At 47.0% G+C, this 19,965-nt stretch overlaps 1 protein-coding gene across 5 annotated transcripts in view; it reads right to left on the reverse strand.

The window, feature by feature from the left end:
- Positions 1–19,965, reverse strand: part of NPAS2 (neuronal PAS domain protein 2) — a 103,165-nt gene that overhangs the window by 4,388 nt on the left and 78,812 nt on the right. For all 5 annotated transcript variants that reach the window (XM_083610597.1, XM_083610599.1, XM_083610595.1 and 2 more), the window contains exons 11-18: positions 19,711–19,858; positions 17,976–18,057; positions 16,062–16,203; positions 15,152–15,249; positions 13,944–14,090; positions 9,931–10,125; positions 9,246–9,433; positions 7,621–7,713 (exon numbers count right to left, since the gene is read on the reverse strand). In XM_083610597.1, the coding sequence (XP_083466723.1) occupies positions 7,621–7,713; positions 9,246–9,433; positions 9,931–10,125; positions 13,944–14,090; positions 15,152–15,249; positions 16,062–16,203; positions 17,976–18,057; positions 19,711–19,858 (1,093 nt within the window). The remainder of the gene's footprint in view (positions 1–7,620; positions 7,714–9,245; positions 9,434–9,930; positions 10,126–13,943; positions 14,091–15,151; positions 15,250–16,061; positions 16,204–17,975; positions 18,058–19,710; positions 19,859–19,965) is intronic.

Raw genomic sequence — 19,965 nt, forward strand, 5'->3', positions numbered from 1 at the left:
GTGCAGACCTAGTGGCATCTTGGAAGTGGAGAAGGCTAACCAGGGGTGGGGCAGCGTGGGAGAACGAAGAAGCTGATCAGAGGCTGATGCAACTAAGCATTTTTGTTTTAGTTGCTGCTACTGGGGTAGCCATGGGACGCGGGTGGCACTGTGGGTTAAACCACAGAGCCTAGGACTCGCCGATCAGAAGGTTGGCGGTTCGAATTCCCGCAACGGGGTGAGCTCACGTTGCTTGGTCCCTGCTCCTGCCAACCTAGCAGTTTGAAAGCACATCAAAGTGCAAGTAGATAAATAGGTACCGCTCCAGTGGGAAGGTAAATGGCGTTTCCATGTTGTCAGAGACTGCCTCTAGGTCCCGGCTCACAAAGGACCAACGCTAGCCGGTAGAACGGAATAAAGTCTTTATTGAAGTATAGTTTCCATTTCCACATCTTAGCGTGCGTCTCTACGTCTATTCCCTAGATCGGCGAAGTCCCATCTGAATCTCCGCCTCCTGTACACCAGTTCAAGACCCTAGCCTTGCTCCACCTTTTGCGTCTCTCCTTTCGCCTCTGGGTCCTACCACCCCCCGGGGTTCCTTCCTTCCTGGATGCCTCGGATGCGGACCCTTCGGATTCCTCCCCCTCCCTTCGGCGGGCTTTAGGACCTGGCTCCCTTTCCGGGCTGCTCATTGCGCCTCCCTCTGGTACATTTGAACTTGGCGCGCGCGCGCTGTCTCCGACCCTCCTCTCTACCGTTTCCTCGCTCTCTGACGCAGGCGTGGCTGCTGCCGGAGAGCTGCCTGTCGCTGGTGCCTGGAACTCCTCCCCCCTGCTGCTCTCTGGTGGAGTAGCTGGTCCGGATTTCCAGCTGCTGCTCTCTGAATCCCCTCTTGTCCCTTCTTCCTGGGGTGCCCCTCTTGGTAACCCCCCAGCTCTGCCCACGGGAGCCCCTTTCTGTGAATCCTCCGATTCGCTGGACAGACTTAGAGATCTCGGACGGCTATCATCGCTAACCTCTCCTTCCGATTCCTCGCCATCCGTTCCCTCTGCTCCTGAACCCCTGACATCCATCCCCCCCTCGAAGCCCCCCCTTCCCCCCTCCCCTCCTTCCGGTGTGGGTTCTGGGTGCTCCGTCGTGGCAGGGGTGAGTGCCGGATACAGTTCTTCCCTCGTGTCGTACATTACATCGGGCAGGTCTGGCTCGTCCTCCGTGCGCTCGTCGACGTCGATCTCCTCTGCTTCCATCTCCCTGCCTTCGTGTTCAAATCCCACGTCCTCCCCCAACACGTCCATGTCCATCTCTCCCCCGTTCCCCTCTGAGGGTGATGCCTGCCAGGGACCCCCCAGCCACTTCCTGCGCCACTGCTCCTCTGGTTGATTATCCCACCAATAGGAGCGGTCTGAGGCAGAACCCGAGGGTGAACCTTCCGGAGAGCGTATGTGTGGTGCCGTCTCCTCGTCCGAGTCGAACCCCTGGAACGTGCTGCCTGAAAGTGTGGGTGTGAAGAGCCAGTCATCGAAATACTCGGCTGGCATGGGCCTGTGTGGGAAAATGGCATGGAACTCTTCCTTGAGAAGAGGCTCGTCCAAGGCATAGCCCGGCACCCAACTGTTGGCGCTGGCCGGGGTATCCTCTCTGGCAAGAAGGTATTCTACTCCCTCTTCCCCCCATCTCGAGTCTAAAATCTCTGTGGCTTCGTTGATGCGCTCCCCTCTTGGCGACCCCCTTTCCCTGGGTCCTTCTCTGGGCGGATCTGGTGCTGTGCCTGGCTCGTGAAATCTATGCGGTGCTTTGTAGGGCGTGAGCACCGATCTATGGAAGACCGGATGCATTCTGGAACCCTCCGGAAGCGCTAACCGGAAGGCCACTGGATTGACCTGTGCCTGGACTTGGTAAGGCCCTAGCTGCTTATGCCCTAGCTTCTTCTTGGCCAACGATCTGGTCGGCACTGCTTGCGCTGCTAACCAAACCCAGTCTCCCACCTGTATGTCTTCCCCTACTCTCCTGTGTCTGTCAGCCTGCAGTTTGTATGCGTGCTTTGCCAGTTCCAACTGCCTCCTAAGCTGTTCGTGGACTTCCTGCAACTCTGACGCTAATTCTTCCGCTGCCTGCGGCTCCCCCTCCCCCACTCTCTCTAAACCTGGGAAGGTTCTGGGATGCCTCCCGTTGTTGGCGAAGAACGGCGTCACCCCCGTCGACACGTGCTTCGTATTGTTGTAAGCGAACTCTGCGAGGGGCAGGTAGTCCACCCACGTGTTAGGCTGCTGATTGGCGTAGCATCTCAGGTACTGCTGCATGATGGCGTTGACCCTCTCCGCTTGTCCGTTGGTCTGCGGGTGTCTCGCCGACGCTAGATTGATCTTGACGTTCAGGATGCCCATCAACTTTTGCCAGAAGTTCGAGATGAACTGCCGCCCCCGGTCGGATAGAATAGATCGTGGCAGACCGTGGACCTTAAACACGTGGTCTATGAACAGTTTGGCGGTCTGTTCTGCCGTGGCCACCTTCGCACACGGAATGAAGTGTGCCATCTTGGTAAACATGTCCACCACCACAAGCACTGCCGTCTTTCCCCGCGAACTGGGCAGATCCGTGACAAAGTCCAGGGCCACCCGTTCCCACGGCTCAGACGGCGTCTGCAACGGTTCCAGCAATCCCGCCGGCGGTTTGTGCACTGACTTGGCCCTTTGGCAGGTGTCGCATCTCGAGACGTAATCCGCTACTTCCCCCCGCATCTTGGGCCACCAAAAGTCTCTGGTCACTAGTTCTACAGTCTTTTCTCTGCCAAAGTGCCCGGCAGTGGGGGCGTCGTGTAGCTGCTGCAGCACCCTTGCGCGGAGGTCATTCCCCGGCACGTAGAGTGCTCCCTTGCGGATGAGCAAACCGTCTCTGATCTGGAACTCGTCGTCCTTCACCGTGCCCTTGTGCACCTCCTCCATCTTGGCTAGCGCGAAGGGGTCCTCCTGCAACGCTCGACGTACGGCGTCCAGATCCACGGTCGCCGAGGCGCAAGCCCACGCTTCCGGTGCGAAAATGTGCTTGGCTGCCGACGGTGCCTCCTCCTCGAGGTATTGCGGCTTTCTGGACAAGGCATCCGCCATGATGTTGTTGTCACCCGGGATGTACTCTATCTTGAAGTCGAAGTCCGCGAAGAACTCTGCCCATCTAATGTGCCTCTGATTCAGGAACCTCGCCGTGCGCCAGTACTCTAGATTCTTGTGGTCCGTGCGGACCTGCACTGTGTGTCTGGCTCCGATAAGGAAGTGCCGCCACGCTTTGAACGCTGCATGGATGGCTAGCAACTCCCTGTCCCAGATGGTGTAATTCTGCTCCGACTTGCTGAGCTTCCTTGAGTAGAAGGCGCACGGCCTCCAGTCCCCCTGCTGGTCTTGTTGCAACAGTACAGCTCCCACGGCTCTGTCTGAGGCGTCCGTCTCCACCCTCATCGGTCTGCTGGGATTCACATGCAGCAGCTGCTCCTCGGAAGCGAAGAGACGCTTGAGTTTCTGAAAGGACTGCTCCGCTTCCTCCGTCCAGATAAACTTCTTCTTCTTGGAGCTGAGCGTGTCAGTGATGGCCGCCGTTTGCATAGCGAACCCCTTGATGAACTTGCGATAAAAGTTGGCAAAGCCGACAAACCGCTGGACTTCCTTCCTATTGCGCGGGCTTTTCCAGTCCAATACTGAGCGAACCTTGGCGCTGTCCATGGCGAGCCCCTTGTCCGACAGTTTATAGCCCAGGAAATCCACCTCCGTCACGTCGAACTGGCACTTCTCCAGCTTGGCGTACAGCCTGTGCTCCTTTAGTCTCCGCAGAACTTCCCTGACATCCCTCTCGTGCGCTTCTCGCGACTCAGAAAATATCAGGATGTCGTCCAGGAAGCATACGCATTTCTTGTAAAGGAGTCCCGCCAACACGTGATGCATAAAGGCTTGAAAACAGTGAGAGCCATTTTGTAATCCGAAGGGCATAACTCTGTATTCGTAGGTGCCCAGTGGTGTGAACATGGCCGTCTTCCACTCGTCGCCCTCCCGCACACGAATCAGGTTGTACGCGCCTCGCAGATCCAACTTGGTGAAAACGCGTCCTTTCCTTACCGTCGCGAGCAGGTCGTCTATTTTGGGCATGGGGAAGGACGAGGGCTTGGTTTTCGAGTTCAAAATTCGAAAGTCAACTACAAGCCTCTTCTGGGGCGTGTCTCGCTTCTTCACAAAGAATACTGGACTGCCCCCTACAGCTTTCGACTCCCGAATGAACCCGCGCTTCAAATTGTGGTCTATGAACTCCCTAAGTTCCTGCAGTTCGTCCTCAGACATGGAATACAGTTTCCCTGTTGGCAGCGTTGCCCCCGGCAGGAGATCAATCTTGCAGTCATAGGGTCTGTGGGGGGGCAGTTTGTCCGCCTCCTTCTCGCAGAAGACCTCCAAAAACTCCTTGTACTTGTTGGGCACCGCTTGCACCATGCCTAGGTGTAGCTGCGGTGCATCCTCTCGCCCCTCTCCTTCCTGGCAGGTCTGGATGCAGTGCGCTGCGCAGTAGGAAGAGCAGAAGGTCAATTGCCGCTGGTACCACGCTAATGCCGGGCTGTGCCTATCCAGCCAACTCATGCCCAACACTATGGGCGTGTCCGACAATTGGGTGACGTTGAAGCTGATGACTTCTCGGTGATTCCCAATTTGCATCACCATAGGTGGTGTCTGCTGCACCACCTGCCCCCCTAGCAGTTCCCTGCCATCCACTGTGACCACGTTCAGGGGCAGTGTGGCTGGCAGTAGCGCTATGTTGTGTTGTTGAAGGAATTCCAGTGCGATAAAGTCCGCATTACTGCCAGAGTCAATCGTAATCGGCACTTCTAAAGTGAGACCACTGGGCAGCTGGAGCGATGCGGTGAGCTGCACCACTGGTTTGGGCGGGAGGGGATCCGTGGGCTTCAAAATCTCTGGGGACTTCTTCACTGACTCGCCTGGCTGGCCCCCAGTGCTTCCGTTTCCCTGCCGTGGTTCACTTTGCTGAGTTGCTCCCATTACTGTCATTGAAGCTGCAGTGTGCTTGTGGAGCCTCTGGGGACACTCTTTCGCCATGTGCTTCGAACTGTCACAGATGTAACACTTCCTGTTCCCTCTAGGCTGCTTTGTTTTGACTGCTCCCGGTGTTAAGGCTCTGGTGGCTGAATGAGCTCTAGCACCGCCGATCTCCATTGGCTCCTCCCCCCCTGCTTGCGGAGGCGTTGATTGCGCACGCGCGACATCCCTGGGCAAGAGGGAGGGCACTCTGGCTGGTGTGCGTCCCCAACGCCCTTCTCCTCTGTCCCAAGGGCGGTCCTCCAGCCTCACCCCCACTGCAAGCGATCTGTCCACCACTTCCTGGGTGCTTTTGGGTCTCTCCCCCCGCGCTATCTCATCCTTGATTTGGGGGTTCAATCCTTCCCAATAAAGATCTCTAACGGGGGGGGAATCCTTGTCCCACCCCAAGGCATTGACCAATGCAAAAAAGCGGGAGTGATACTGCCTCACGCTGGCTCTCCCTTGTCTCAGCTCAAATATGTCCTTACGGGCAATGTCAATGTCTATTTTCGATAGAAAGCAAGAATCCATCGCTTCAATGAATGCAGCTGAACTCTGGAGCGCTGGGTCCATATCTCTCCACAGATTGCGCAGACATGCTTTCGCCTCTCCATGCAAATGAGACAAGATAAACCCCACTTTTTCTTGCTCATCTCTAAACTCTTTCTCCAGCAGTTTCAGCGCAAACTGCACGTCTGCTCGGAAATTGGGGTACTGCTGCAAATTCCCATCAAAGTGAGATACAATGCTGCCTCCAGTCCTTCCCAACCCGATTCCCTCGGATCTGGAACCCGTTTGTGCCTGCTTAGTAAGCACTTCCAACCTGGCTTGGAGATCTCGGCATGCAGCAGCCGCTTCATCCTCTCTTTTCCTGGAGGCGATTATCTCTGCGCTGAGCTGCGTTACCGCTTCTCGCAGGGAAGCAATTTGCTCTTCAGTAGACATGTCGCTTGACTTTTGTGAGCTCCAAAGGCACCAGTCCTCTTTCCTCCCTGCTTCGCTCCCCACACGCCGCTTGAGTCAAAGAGAACTGATGAAAACTTCTGGCAGATGGGACTTACTGTCAGAGACTGCCTCTAGGTCCCGGCTCACAAAGGACCAACGCTAGCCGGTAGAACGGAATAAAGTCTTTATTGAAGTATAGTTTCCATTTCCACATCTTAGCGTGCGTCTCTACGTCTATTCCCTAGATCGGCGAAGTCCCATCTGAATCTCCGCCTCCTGTACACCAGTTCAAGACCCTAGCCTTGCTCCACCTTTTGCGTCTCTCCTTTCGCCTCTGGGTCCTACCACCCCCCGGGGTTCCTTCCTTCCTGGATGCCTCGGATGCGGACCCTTCGGATTCCTCCCCCTCCCTTCGGCGGGCTTTAGGACCTGGCTCCCTTTCCGGGCTGCTCATTGCGCCTCCCTCTGGTACATTTGAACTTGGCGCGCGCGCGCTGTCTCCGACCCTCCTCTCTACCGTTTCCTCGCTCTCTGACGCAGGCGTGGCTGCTGCCGGAGAGCTGCCTGTCGCTGGTGCCTGGAACTCCTCCCCCCTGCTGCTCTCTGGTGGAGTAGCTGGTCCGGATTTCCAGCTGCTGCTCTCTGAATCCCCTCTTGTCCCTTCTTCCTGGGGTGCCCCTCTTGGTAACCCCCCAGCTCTGCCCACGGGAGCCCCTTTCTGTGAATCCTCCGATTCGCTGGACAGACTTAGAGATCTCGGACGGCTATCATCGCTAACCTCTCCTTCCGATTCCTCGCCATCCGTTCCCTCTGCTCCTGAACCCCTGACACATGTGCTGCTCTGGTTTGCCAGAAGCAGCTTAGTCATGCTGGCCACATGACCTGGAAACTGTACACCGGCTCCCTCGGCCAATAAAGGGAGATGAGCGCCGCAACCCCTGAGTCGTCCAAGACTGGACCTAATGGTCAGGGGCCCCTTTACCTTTTTACTGGGGTAGCCCAGATGGTTGAGAATATGTGGAGACATCTTTAGAAATGGTGAGTTTATGGGTTAAGAGCAAAGAACCAGCCATAGGAGGTAAATTAGAAATTTCTGATACAATATCAGCAAGATTATGTTCCAAGTAGCAGGCTCCAGATTTCCTTGATTGTAACACTTTCACCAAACCTGGTCCCTTTCATTCTCCAGCTGGCATGACAGAACCCCAGTACATGATGGCAGGGCATTTTTTCAGCCAGAACTCGTTGGAACTCAGTTACGGCACCTCTCAGGTAGGTGCCATTGCCATTCTAAGAGAACAAGGGTGCTGTTCATGGTGAGTTCTGGCCCCTCTTTTTCTAGAAAAATAGCACTGCATGATGCACGAGAGAAACAATGTACTGGGGCAACTGGGATCTGAAAAACCGTGCAATTGCAGGAGCTTGGCAGTGGGGCAGATAAGATATGGCAGGACAACATCTGGATTTTCAAAATATGGAGCCACCTTTATTCCATCTCTGACATAGACTGCTTAACCCAAGGACTACCTCTGGACGAGTTGCCGTTCTACCACCTCCATCTAAGTGGCATTTCTCAGTATAGTTTCAAACCTTTCCTTCCTACCCCTGCCCCCAGTAACATGCTACATACTTAGCTTCGTGTCCGGTCACATCAACATCTGTTGTCTGCCTCGCATGGCAGGAACCAGGCATCATTGGCTGAATAGGCTGACTGAGTAACAGTCTAGGAAACAGGAAATTAAATAATGTCAGTGAAGAATGACACTAACCTGCAGATACTGAAAGGGTCGGAAGATTTTTTTTTCTGTGTGAGGTAGTTGCATGCTCAGAAGCCAATACAGTTAAATCTGCAGTAGGCTCAGGGATAGAGTGTAATTAGTCGTAGTAAAAAAAGGGTAGCTCAGGATTTATGATCAAATGTGGCCATTCTTATACAGTGGTACCTCTAGATGCGAACGGGATCCGTTTCGGAGCCCCATTCACATCCTGAAACAAACACAACCTGCGTCTGCGGGTTGCGATTCGCCGCTTCCGCACATGTGCGTGACGGCATTTTGACCCTCTGCGCATGCGCAAGCGGCAAAACCCAGATGTAATGCACTCCGTTACTTCTGGGTTGCCGCAGAGTGTAACCTGAAAACGCTCAACCTGAAGCACATTTAACCCGAGGTATGACTGTACAAGGAGTTTCATTCTTCTTTGGAGTGGATCTACATACTGTGGTTGGCAAACAAAGATCGCTGAAATTCTCTGTGGCAGATTATCTGCCACAGCGCTTGACTGTAATGTTTTCATGCTCTCAACCTGTGATGCGGTGGATGTTCCTGCCTCAAGTAACAGCCATCTTCTATGACAGTCCTGCATTCTGATGAAATCTAGTGAGCATTGGGCTATTAGATTTTTGTTGGCTATTAGCGCTTCCATTCAGTTTGCCAATCCAGAACATAAAGTAGGCTTTACACGCTTTCTTCTGCTCCAGGTAGTTTGAAACGGCAGCTAACTTTGTGAGGAGATGTAAGGTCCTCTCTCCCTCCCCCCGCCCCCCATTCACATTATGTTTCCTACAGGGACATGTTTTCAATTTCAAGCTACTTATTGTTCGTTGTATTTTCTTTCCAGTCACCAGTTTTAAAACTTTTTTCAAAACAGAACAAAGAAGTAAACAGTATCTTTTCTTTCTCGTTTTAAGGCAAATACATAGTGCTAACATCATTTAGAGAAAACAACAACAACCCACAAGTCTGTAGATGAAGAAGTGTGCATGCAGACGAAAGCTCATACCAATAACTAACTTAGTTGGTCTCTAAGGTGCTACTGGAAGGAATTTTATTTTATTTTATTTTATATTTTATTTTGTTTTGTTTTGTTTTGTTTTGTTTCGACTATGGCAGACCAACATGGCTACCTACCTGTAACCAACGAGTCTGTTTGCTCCTCCCCATTCTGATACTGTTTTTAATATTCAATTTTTCATTTCTGTAACCCAACCCTAGAACTTTGTGGTATAGGGTAAGTATGAAATTGAATAAATAATAATAACACCATGTTCCTCTTTTTTTTCTTTCAAGCTTACTAATAATCTAGTGCTGTAACTTGATAAAATGGAGTATTTTCTTAATGTTCAAAGTACAGTATTTACCTGTTATATAGTAATAAACTAAACACGCAAATTTAAATAGTGCCATTGTAAAAAATAGTATTTAATTCTTCAACCTTTTTTTTTTTAAAAAAAGTAGGTTAATTCAATTATTTTACCTCAGTTGTCGATCATTACTGAAATCTGGAGTGCTCTGCTGGTGGCTGTTATCCTGTAGAATGGCATCAGGTGGAGCTCTGTTCAAAGACTGTGGGAGCACAGAGGCATTGCTAAACTGTGAGGTTAAGCTTCTGGAAGATTGACAGCTATCCTGCATTCCTTGTGAGGCTCTTGCTGATTTCTGATCCTAGAACAGTTAAAAATAACAGCACCCACAGAAACAATAACCAAAAGCTTTGGGTATATTGTAAAAACACATAGAATTAAGTTGCGAATATTTTTTTGCCAAATTACCAGATCCAAATTTAGTTCATTCCATCCTCTCATAAAGATGTAATTATGTAACGTGACCAATAAGTAGGGAAATAAATTCATATTCATTGAATGTAGGTCTGGTAATTTACCCTTTTTAAAGATCCCCCCCCCCCAAGAATGGTGATTATGGATAGCTAGAACAAACACACAGATTCACACAAAGCTTACTGGAAAGAGTGAAAGGGCAGGCGATATTGTCGTAATACCTAAAAACAAACAAGAACTACAGTACAAGATTTGCTGGAAGAACTAAATGAAGAATCAAAAGAGGTAGGATTGAAGATGAACCTAAGACTGAAAGTAATGTTTAAAGAAGAGAACATTTTTTCCACAAAAATATTGCTGTAAGACCATTGCAGGTCTGCTTACCTGGTTTGATAACACATTTTCTTCTCCTAACATCTGATGGTCTGTTGCTTGAGGAGCTGCAATCTGCTCTTGGAGACAAGGCCTCGGAGGCCTCAGGACAACTTGCTGCTGAGAATCAACCGCTGGCTTCCCCTGAGGTTCTGGCTGCTGCATGCCACTGAAATTCAGAGATGCTGTTGGCTGCTGTAAAAACATCTGGAAGAGAAAGGTGGTTCCTTTTTCGATTTCCTTGTTAGGCAAATCAATGGAAGAAATACATTCACAGTTCCAATTTCAAGTTGTCATATCTTAACGCTTATAAATGTGTACCGTTAGGTAGCTCAACTTGATCCAGGCCTCAGTTGCTGAAAATGCTTTTAATGCTAGAAGACTGTGTGAAGTTGCTTGTGAGTACACAGAGAGTCCATTTCCCACACAATTGCATAAGCACAGCCACCTTTCACACATCTGGGGCTGTCAGAGAAGTTTCTACAGGGAATGTCGCATGTCACCTCTTTCCAAATCAAGCATTGGATAAGAATTGCTCGAATATTACGTGTGCAATGCACCTTAAACCAGCTGTGGAAGGACTGACACTGTTTAGAAAACCAAATCCACTATTCAGGAACAGAATACATTCGTCATCCTATTCACTCAGAAACCTCTGACATACATGTCTAATTCTTGCAAATATTTGAAGGTCAAACTAGATGTTACAAGCGAACACATGTTACCAAATTGCAACTAACACTTGGTTTATGGGAAATGAGCTTTCGAAGGGAGCAAATAAGAGCAGAGAAGTGATGGCTGCTGGTGGTAAACTCTTCCCCGTCCCCAGTTTTTCTGCTTCAAATTGTTTTCTTCTACTTCCCTCTCCATGGGATACCAGGTGGGAAAATGTGTGTGCAACCCCACAGGGGAGAAAAGTCGTTATCAGGAAAGGGGGTTAAGCACACACACTTTTCTGCTGACATTATCCCCATCTCACCCCAAGATAGAAAAAGCTTCCACCGGAATTTTAGCAAATGTGTTCCTGTCCAATAAGTAGCTTGGTTGTTTATGGAAGACAATTTTACTCGGCTACAAGTGATCACCGAAGAAGAAGAAGACAGCCTCCAACAATCATATCCCTATACTTTTTTCCTGAAAAGACAACTTCCTTTTGCCGGCTATGAAAACAGGGTGGACTGTGCCTCCGTCCAGAAAAAACTTCAAGATAATAGAAGAAGAAAAATATAAAGCATGAGGCTTCAACTTAAGGAATTCTAGCTATCTAGCAACACAATAATGTTGAAAAACAAACGGAAATACAGAAGATGAGAAGCCATTGAAACGGAGCACAAGGGAGAGAGAACATGTGTGTGCAAAGATCCTAAAACTAAGTGTGAGATTGTTGCCTCAGTACATATACATGATCCCATGAGCTACGAACATAGTACAAACAAATACATTGGAACCTCGGTTTTCGAGTGTCTCAGAAATCGAACGTTTCAGCTTTCGAACGCCGAAAACCCAGAAGTAACTGCTTTGGTTTTCGAACAATTTTCGGAAGCTGAACGTGCCACGCAGCTTCCGTTCTGAGTTTCCCTGTTGTATTGAGGCTGCCACTTTCAGTTTTCGGACGTTTCAGAAGCTGAACGGTGTTCCCGAACAGATTACGTTCAAAAACCAAGGTTCCACTGTAATAGGAGTCTGCTGTTTAATTTCTGTACTGTGACAGATTGCCTCCAACCAATCATATGATAATGAGCTTTCATCGTGATTTGCTTGTGGGGTGTTTATAAACCTTCCCATTATTCTCATTCATTCACTCCACACTTTTCAATGCATTTCCCTGTCACTCTCCTAACAGCAAACAGTCCGTTGTTTTCTTTAAGTGCACTTGTTGCACTAACCCACTTCTACTGTGCAAGACTAAATGCACTTGGAACCTCTTGTGCAAAATACTGACAGTCAGGCACCTCAAGAGTGTTAGTGTCAAAACCTTTCTCCTCAGAAAAGGACAACACCAAAGTGCCAACACAGAAAGTATTTCATTCACAGCGGCTTTGCCCAAGATTCTTACCATCCTGTCATGACTGGACCACTAAAGAACAACTAAAATGCCACTGAATAGAAAGGATTCCTCCCCCCCGCCACCCCCTTCAACGTCGTAAGCAACTCTAAGTAGATAACGCCACCGCAGAATCTCACGACTACTTTTTCAGGGTGTCAAGACATGAGAAGAGTATTACTAATCTCTTCTAATTGGCAGTCTCATTAGTATTCTCATGAAAGAAGCAAAAGACATGAAAGCACAACACCTCTTGCATCTAGAAACAGACAGCATCATATTAGGAAGACAACGGAAGAAAGCTGTTCTATGGAAACCAGACATTTTAACCATCTGCGTTGATTGAACCAGGAAGCTCTTATCAACAGCAATTATTTTTACAATGTATCGGAAGCAAGGATGCCACGCTAAATTTATAGCTAGGAGACATTTATTTCAAAGATACCGTTTCTAACAAACTGCTGAAGGTGACATTTTCCCTGTAAGGCTTGGTTCTACCCATATTATTTCCTTTCAACAATATTGCCGGGCTGCTTTTCTGCTACATGCCAAATATAGCTCCTTAATTCTCTTTTTGTGGTCCCAGCAAGTCTCTTCAAATTGCATTAATAAATTGCATACATTCCATGTAGCCCCATGACCAACGGACTCATTGTTAAAACCGTGTTTATGGAAGACAATCTTACCCAGCTATGAGCGATCGTCGAAGAAGAAGATATCCCTAACAGTGCTGTAAAAAGATAAAGGTAAAGGACCCCTGACAGTTAAGTCCAGTCGCGAACGACTCTGGTCTGGGATTGCGGTGCTCATCTCGCTTTATTGGCCGAGGGAGCCGACGTTTGTTCGCAGACAGTTTTTCCGGGTCATCTGGCCAGCATGACTAAGCCACTTCTGGTGAAACCAGAGCAGCACACGGAAACGCCGTTTACCTTCCTGCTGGAGCAGTACCTTTTTATCTACTTGCACTTTGATGTGCTTTCAAACTGCTAGATTGGAAGGAGCTGGGACTGAACAATGGGAGCTCACCCCGTCGCGGGGATTCGAACCACCGAGCTTCCGATCGGCAAGCCCTAGGCTCTGTGGTATTCACCCGCGTCTGTAGCTACAGCTACAGTGCTGTAGCACGGGTTAAAATTGAGCTCTTGTGTTTCATTCTATATTTCTCTCTCTACAAGGTACTATTAAGGAATAATGACCATGTCTATCCCAGGGGTGGCCAACTTCACGATCTACCTGTTGGACATGCCTGCTCTATCCAATCCTTTCATTTCTTTCACTCTTGAAGTTTCTGCTGAATTTTCTGTCCCCCTTCAGTATGGATCGGCATATTTTATTTGACACTTATTTAGTCCTCTCTGCCTTAAATATACTGAAATATTGTTGTTAGACTAACTGGAAGCATTAGGTCAGTCCATTCTCTGCTATGTATCAGAAACAAGAGTGTAACCAAAGGGGCTCCTGACCAAATGAATCTGGGAAGCTGCCTTCTATGGAATCAGATCATAGGTTCATCTATCCCAGTATTTCCTGCTCCGACTCGCAACTGTTCCCTCAGGTCTCAGGCATGTCTTTGACAGCTTTGCTATTTCCTAAGTGAAAATGCCACAAACTGAACCTCAGACCACGCACCTACACTTTTCTCTTAAGTCTTTCAACGCCAATCCTCTTATTCTGTCATTGGGAACAGAGGGCTTCCAATACTATGTATTCCTATGTCAACTAGGGAAGTGGGGAACTGCAGGATGAATAGCTGGCAGAAGGTGTTGTTTTCCTGAGCCAGGTTCCGAAATCGGAAGTGAGCAAAATGCCCCTTGAAGAAGCAGGTGTGTAAGCTGGACTGCTGCATGCAGGAAACCCTCCTCTGTGTGGTGGCCTATGGTGCATCAAGATGATTTGAGCATAGAAATATAGTTCTGCTCAAGAACTCTGCTACTCGCTGAATCAAGAGTAATTTGTCTGAAAAATACGTTCTCCCACTAACCTGCATGTTGGAATCCTGCACGATGCACAGCTGTTCCTGGATTTTCTGCAGCTCTTCCTGCTGCCACTGAATATTGGCTTGCAGTATTCGAGTCCTCTGCTCAAGCTGGTCTTTGATAGTTTGGAACATGTTAAACTGGGATGAGAGCTGAAACAAGACAACCAAGAGCAATGTTACTTTTCTAGTAAGTACGGTAACTTTTGTTCCACGAGGCTGCTTTGCTGTATTTCTAAGAATATTGGTACCTGCATTATACTACTGCTCTTGCATAAGGAACGGTGCACGTCCGAGACCTAGAAGTTGTAAGTAAAGAATTTTTAACTTACTTTGCAGTCTGTAGGGTTTCACTGAAAAAGTGGCAAAATGGGGGTCAGCTGCTTCATGCAGCTGAATGGAGTTAAAGAAGGTTTAATAACCTATTCCTATGCTTCATTAATATGCATAATGACTGGGTTTAATACTCTGCTACTGGGGCTCTCTATGTGCTAGCCCCATGTTTTTAAAAACAGGCACTAGCCATTTTTCTTTTCCTTTTAACCCACACATGGGGGTACCTAGAGGATTAACTATAATTAATATCTTCTCTTAACAATTCCCATCATTCGCAAGATAAGCACATACTGATTACTGGTGTTACAGCACTAATATCTCTTTGACCACAAGTGCAGACCACTTGTGGTCAAAATAATACAAGAGTGTGAAAGGAGGAGGCTTCAGAAAATATTCCTTGATAGCTAGAAAAAAGAGCCTGGGCAGAAGAGTTAGAGCACCTATCTCTGATCATAATACCCCCAATGTGTGTGTGTGTGTGTGTGTGTGTGTGTGTGTGTGTGTGTGAATGCATTAATATGTGTGTGTGTGTGTACCTTCCTCTCCATACAAGTGTCTTGCCAATTTTTTTATTGTCTCTAACTTCAGGGGAACCAGTGGCAGAGAGGACTTCTTAGACATAGAAAAGCCCTTGATTCATCTAGACACTCCTGAGCATGCTCAAGAGGGTCATGTCATGCCAGTATGAATGGAAAAGTTTTAGATTGCTATGCCTCCCAATTCAATTAAGTGAAAACAAAAAAATCGTTTTACTCTAACTAACTTAAAACCCATTTAAAGCTCCTGTCCTCCGTCAGTTTGGTACACACCTGTGTCCCAATCTATTTCATGGAACTTCTCTTAATGTTTATGGAACTCTTTTTTTCCCCCCACCTTACCTGAGCAGCAGCAGGTTGGCTAGATCTCTGCAAGTCCTCCTGCATAGTGGGACTTATTTGCAGGGAAGGAGACTCTGGGATGAGCTTTGTTCTTGTGGCTATAAAAGAACATTTATTTACTAAATTACCATTTAGAACAGAGTTGTTAAAAGTTTCTATTAATGTATACAAAAAGACTGGATCGCTGGAATGGCAATAAAGGAAGTTGACTATAGAACAAATGCACCAGCTTTAGTCAACCTGCACCCTCCAGTTCTGGACTACAGCTCTGGCTGGAGCAGATGGGAGTTGATGTTGTAACTCGCTCTGAAATTGCACTCCAATAACCAGCAGGTGGGACGCGGGTGGCGCTGTGCGTTAAACCACAGAGCCTAGGACTTGCCGATCAGACGTTCGGCAGTTTGAATCCCCGGGACAGGGTGAGCTCCCGTTGCTCGGTCCCTGCTTCTGCCAACCTAGCAGTTCGAAAGCACGTCAAAGTGCAAGTAGATAAATAGGTACCGTTCCGGCAGGAAGGTAAACGGCTTTCTGTGCACTGCTCTGGTTCGACAGAAGCGGCTTAGCCATGCTGGCCACATGACCCGGAAGCTGTACGCCGGCTCCCTCGGCCAGTAAAGCGAGATGACCGCCGCAACCCCAGAGTTGGCCACGACTGGACCTAATGGTCAGGGGTCCCTTTACCTTTAACTAGCAGGTAATAAATGTTCCAAATAAGACTATGCCCTGTTGTGTTAGAATTATCCTTTCTGTTGGTCATGATCCATGCGTGCAGGCCTGCGTTACACTTTCTGTACCATTCCGGCTTATACTGGCAGTATAACAGTATAAAATTCTCAGTATCAAAGTAGCATCTGCATAGAGACCACATCTGAAGGGCGGTATACAAATTTAATAAATAATAGCAACTTACATGCTGTGTCAGGCAAGGATGTAGGCAAAGATTTGTGTGAGCCCTGAGAGGATACAGAAAGAGTCCGACTGGCGTCGAGGATTGACGTGCCTAATTCAAGAGCGTTAAAGTGCTGTTGAGGATCCAGTTCTGATCCACTGTCCTTAAAAAACAAAGCAAACATCCTAAACGTTTTTGAAAGTTTCGAACTTACAAATGAGTTTGGTTATAAATCATTTGGGTTTATTGAGGGAGAGGTCTTATTTCGGTATCAGCTATGCGCAGCACAACCCTATATACACACTTACTCAGAAGTAATTAAGAAATTCCCAGTGAGCTCAACTGTTCATTGGGACAGAATACTGCCACCATGTTTCTCTGCTTCTGAAAGAATAGCACTGGCTGCCAACTAGCTAGCAGGCTAAATTGAAGGTGCTGTTACTGGTGTACAATGCCCTATGCAGCTCGGAATGCGGATACATAAAAGATTGCCTCAACCTGTGCAGGACAGCATTGCATAGATGCAATTTCATCAGGTGGTCTGTTCTGCACAATGTCTGAATCATGCCTTTAATGTGGCAGCACCTGGCCTTCGGAACTCCCTGCTGTTACATATCACTCACGTGTCTTGTCTATTGTCTTTTCAGAGCCTACTGAAGACCTTCCTTTCCCCACAAGCCTTTTGTGTGGAGTTGCTTATCCAAGTACTGGATTTGAGACTGTTTTTAGTGTATCTTTTAGGATTTTATGTCTTCATTGTTAATTGATTTGAGATTGTTTCACATGAAGTGATTCATAAATTGAATTAATAACAACAATAACAATAATAACAATAACAATAATGTGTGTCTAGAATTGCAGTTTTAACTCCATGTGTCACATGGTTAAAGTGCACCCATTTTTTTACAGTCTTCAGTATGCAATACAGCGTTTAACGTCACATCTAGCCTGGCCTTTTGTATCCACGTTTCTGAGCAACAGAAGCTTCAAGTAGTTTTCTGTAAGATACTCATAAAAGACTCAGTTATTAACTTCATTAAGCAGTGAAAATCACAAGAACTCAGTCCTTAGATGCAGCTACTGTATAATCTGTTTTAACAGGCAGGAAGCTATGTACCCAGGAATGAGCCCAGTCCAATCCCCTGAGAACTTCAAAAGAAATGATTCTTAATTCTTGGCTTATAATGCATCTGCCTTTCATTGCCTGCTTCTTCCTATATGCTCTAGTATCAAATTCACATATTCTTTCAATTTTATAGTCAACCATGAGATTATGTGGGCAGAGGGGTTTGCTTGTCTGTCACCTCCCGTGATTGGTCCTTCAAAAATCAAAAGAGGTATACAACTGCACAACTGCAGTAGCCTTTGTATTGACACAGGGATTGAAAAAAAATTGCATAAGAACACCACACGCAACCAATCAAGAACACCCTCAACATAAATCAGGTGGAAAGTAGGCTTATCTGAGATTACTCATCGCCTTATAAACTAAGGGACAATGAACCTAGCAGGCAGTGACCATGGTGAGGAACAGGCAATGAAAGACATAAAGAAAACCCCAGGTCCATCTATATGGGACAATATTAGTGATCAAATCAATACACATTATACCATCTGAACACAGTAGCTAAAGTCACCCTATGTATCTTACCCTTTACATTTAAAAAGTTATTCCCTTTCAGAGGCACATGATTGTCCCAAAGGTCATAATGGATATCTCTTATTTTGCAAGCTACCATTCCCTCATTTCTGCAATTGTATTCTGGAAAATAGAACAGGAATGTATTCCCAGCCATGTCTTACTCCATTAAGTTAAGTTCACATAGAGACTTATACCACTTAAATAATGATACGCAAGGTTGGTGATTACCGACATATGAGCTGTATAAAATAGAAAACAAAGAAAAACCTCTGAAAACAGCCATTTTAGCATACCTTTAGTACTGAAGAGATTATCTCTGAAGGTGCATTTTCCAAAATCATATTCTGTCGCCTTTCCACTCGAACATCTGCATAACTGAACATTATTATTTTCTGTGGAGATCTACATTCCATTCCACTATTCTGACAGCACTATTAAATGCAACTGGCAGTTTATTACATGATTAACTCCAGAAATTATTTGCAGTTAAAATCCACAGGTCATATAATCCAAATGTGTATAATAATGTAACGGATTACATTTTATGTTTAGCTTCTGCCCATTTTCACCCGGTTTTCAAAACAAAAAGAAAACATCATCTGTAATCATATAATTACTTGAGGCTAGGTTCCATGGCTTTACACATTATGCTCTTCATACATACTTGGGAAAAGTTCACGTGTAAACACGTATTTGCAAACTTGTATACAATTTTGGTACATGTACTCATGATTAGCCTTGTCCCCTACCACATCCCAAGTACAGGTTAGCAATTGCAGAAAGGCTTATGTACAATGCATGAAATTGTTCTACCTCCCACATTAGCAGGTATATGATTGTAATCAGAGTATTTCTCTAGAGTCCAATTAGCATGCCAATACAGAATTAATGTTTGTAACAAAATATTGGGCTCTTTCCAACAAAGTCATCTTGTCTATACAAAGTCTTCGGCTTGCACAACTGAACTTCCCCTCTGTCTCCACTTCCCGCATCCATCCTTGAAACAGATTTGGAGGGTATACAGGGGGGAGAAAATCCAATTTTCAAGCAGAAGCCCTTGCATGAAAGGGACAATTTGGCTGGATAACAATTGATTGTATCATAAAGCATATGCCTTATTTCCAGACAAGAGACTATCAATGAAGCAAGCACCTCAGCAAGATGGCCTTAGCCTAACTACAGTGGTACCTTGGTTCTTGAATTTAATACGTTCCGGAAGTCCGTTCAACTCCCGAAATGGTTCGAAAACCAAGACGTGGCTTCTGATTGGCTGCAGGAGCTTCCTGTACTCAATCGGAAGCGGTGTCGGATGTTCGGCTTCCAAAAAACGTTCGCAAACCGAACACCCATGTGTTGGGGAGCCGATTTGTTTGGGAGCCAAGTCGTTCAACTACCAAGGTACCACTGTACTCCCTGTGACTCATGAGTAGTTTTATTCCATTGCACCCAGGATGCTCAAAATCTCTAAGACTGCCCTTAAAAGTTAGATTAACTACCACAGAACCAAACTAGGGCCTTGATGAATTATATATTTCCTCAAAGGCTACATTAGCACGTGCAAGAAATGTTGTGGTGGCTGCTTGTAATGCAACCATATGCAGATTTCTCCGTGGAGCAAGACATTTGTGCGACATTATCTCGCGAGGCGGCACTGGCAATGTTCATCTTTGCAGACTAAGAAAAAGATGAGGGTGGCATGCTACAGAGTTGGCCAATCAACACACTGGTCAGCTTCACACCGCCTTTGCTGTAGCAAGGTTGTGTTATATATGCAGTCCCCTCACAAATGTCTTCGTATGTGGCATTTAAAGCTAGCACGGTAAAAGAATGAGTTTATTCTTGCACTAAGCTCAGTAAGAAATTCCCCCTGGCTCATAACATATTGGACATTCCTTTTCAATGTGACAGGAAAATAAGGAGCAGTGGTTGTCCTATGTGCGTCTCTTAACCAAGCTTTTGTTTGCTCTTGTCCTGCAATGAAGACTCTACCGATCGGCACAACAGCAACGTCACTCAATTTCTCCATACCTTACTACCGTGTGGGTGCATACGATGAATTCTGGTTTGGAGTTCCACTGGTGAAAGGTGATATAATAGTGTGTTTGCAACCAGATCCACTGCTGTCCTTTGGTCAGAAACCGGTAGCAGCAAGACTTCCCTTTGCCAAACTGCATCACTGTTTGTGGACACATACAAAATGCACACTGCATCAAAGATTTCAGGATCTGAGAAACATCCTTTCAAAAAAAATGATTTTAGCTGATCTACATGCAGCTTTCTTAA

This window comes from Podarcis filfolensis, assembly GCF_964270895.1.
Source record: "Podarcis filfolensis genome assembly, chromosome: 4".
In the NCBI taxonomy this organism is placed as follows: domain Eukaryota; kingdom Metazoa; phylum Chordata; class Lepidosauria; order Squamata; family Lacertidae; genus Podarcis; species Podarcis filfolensis.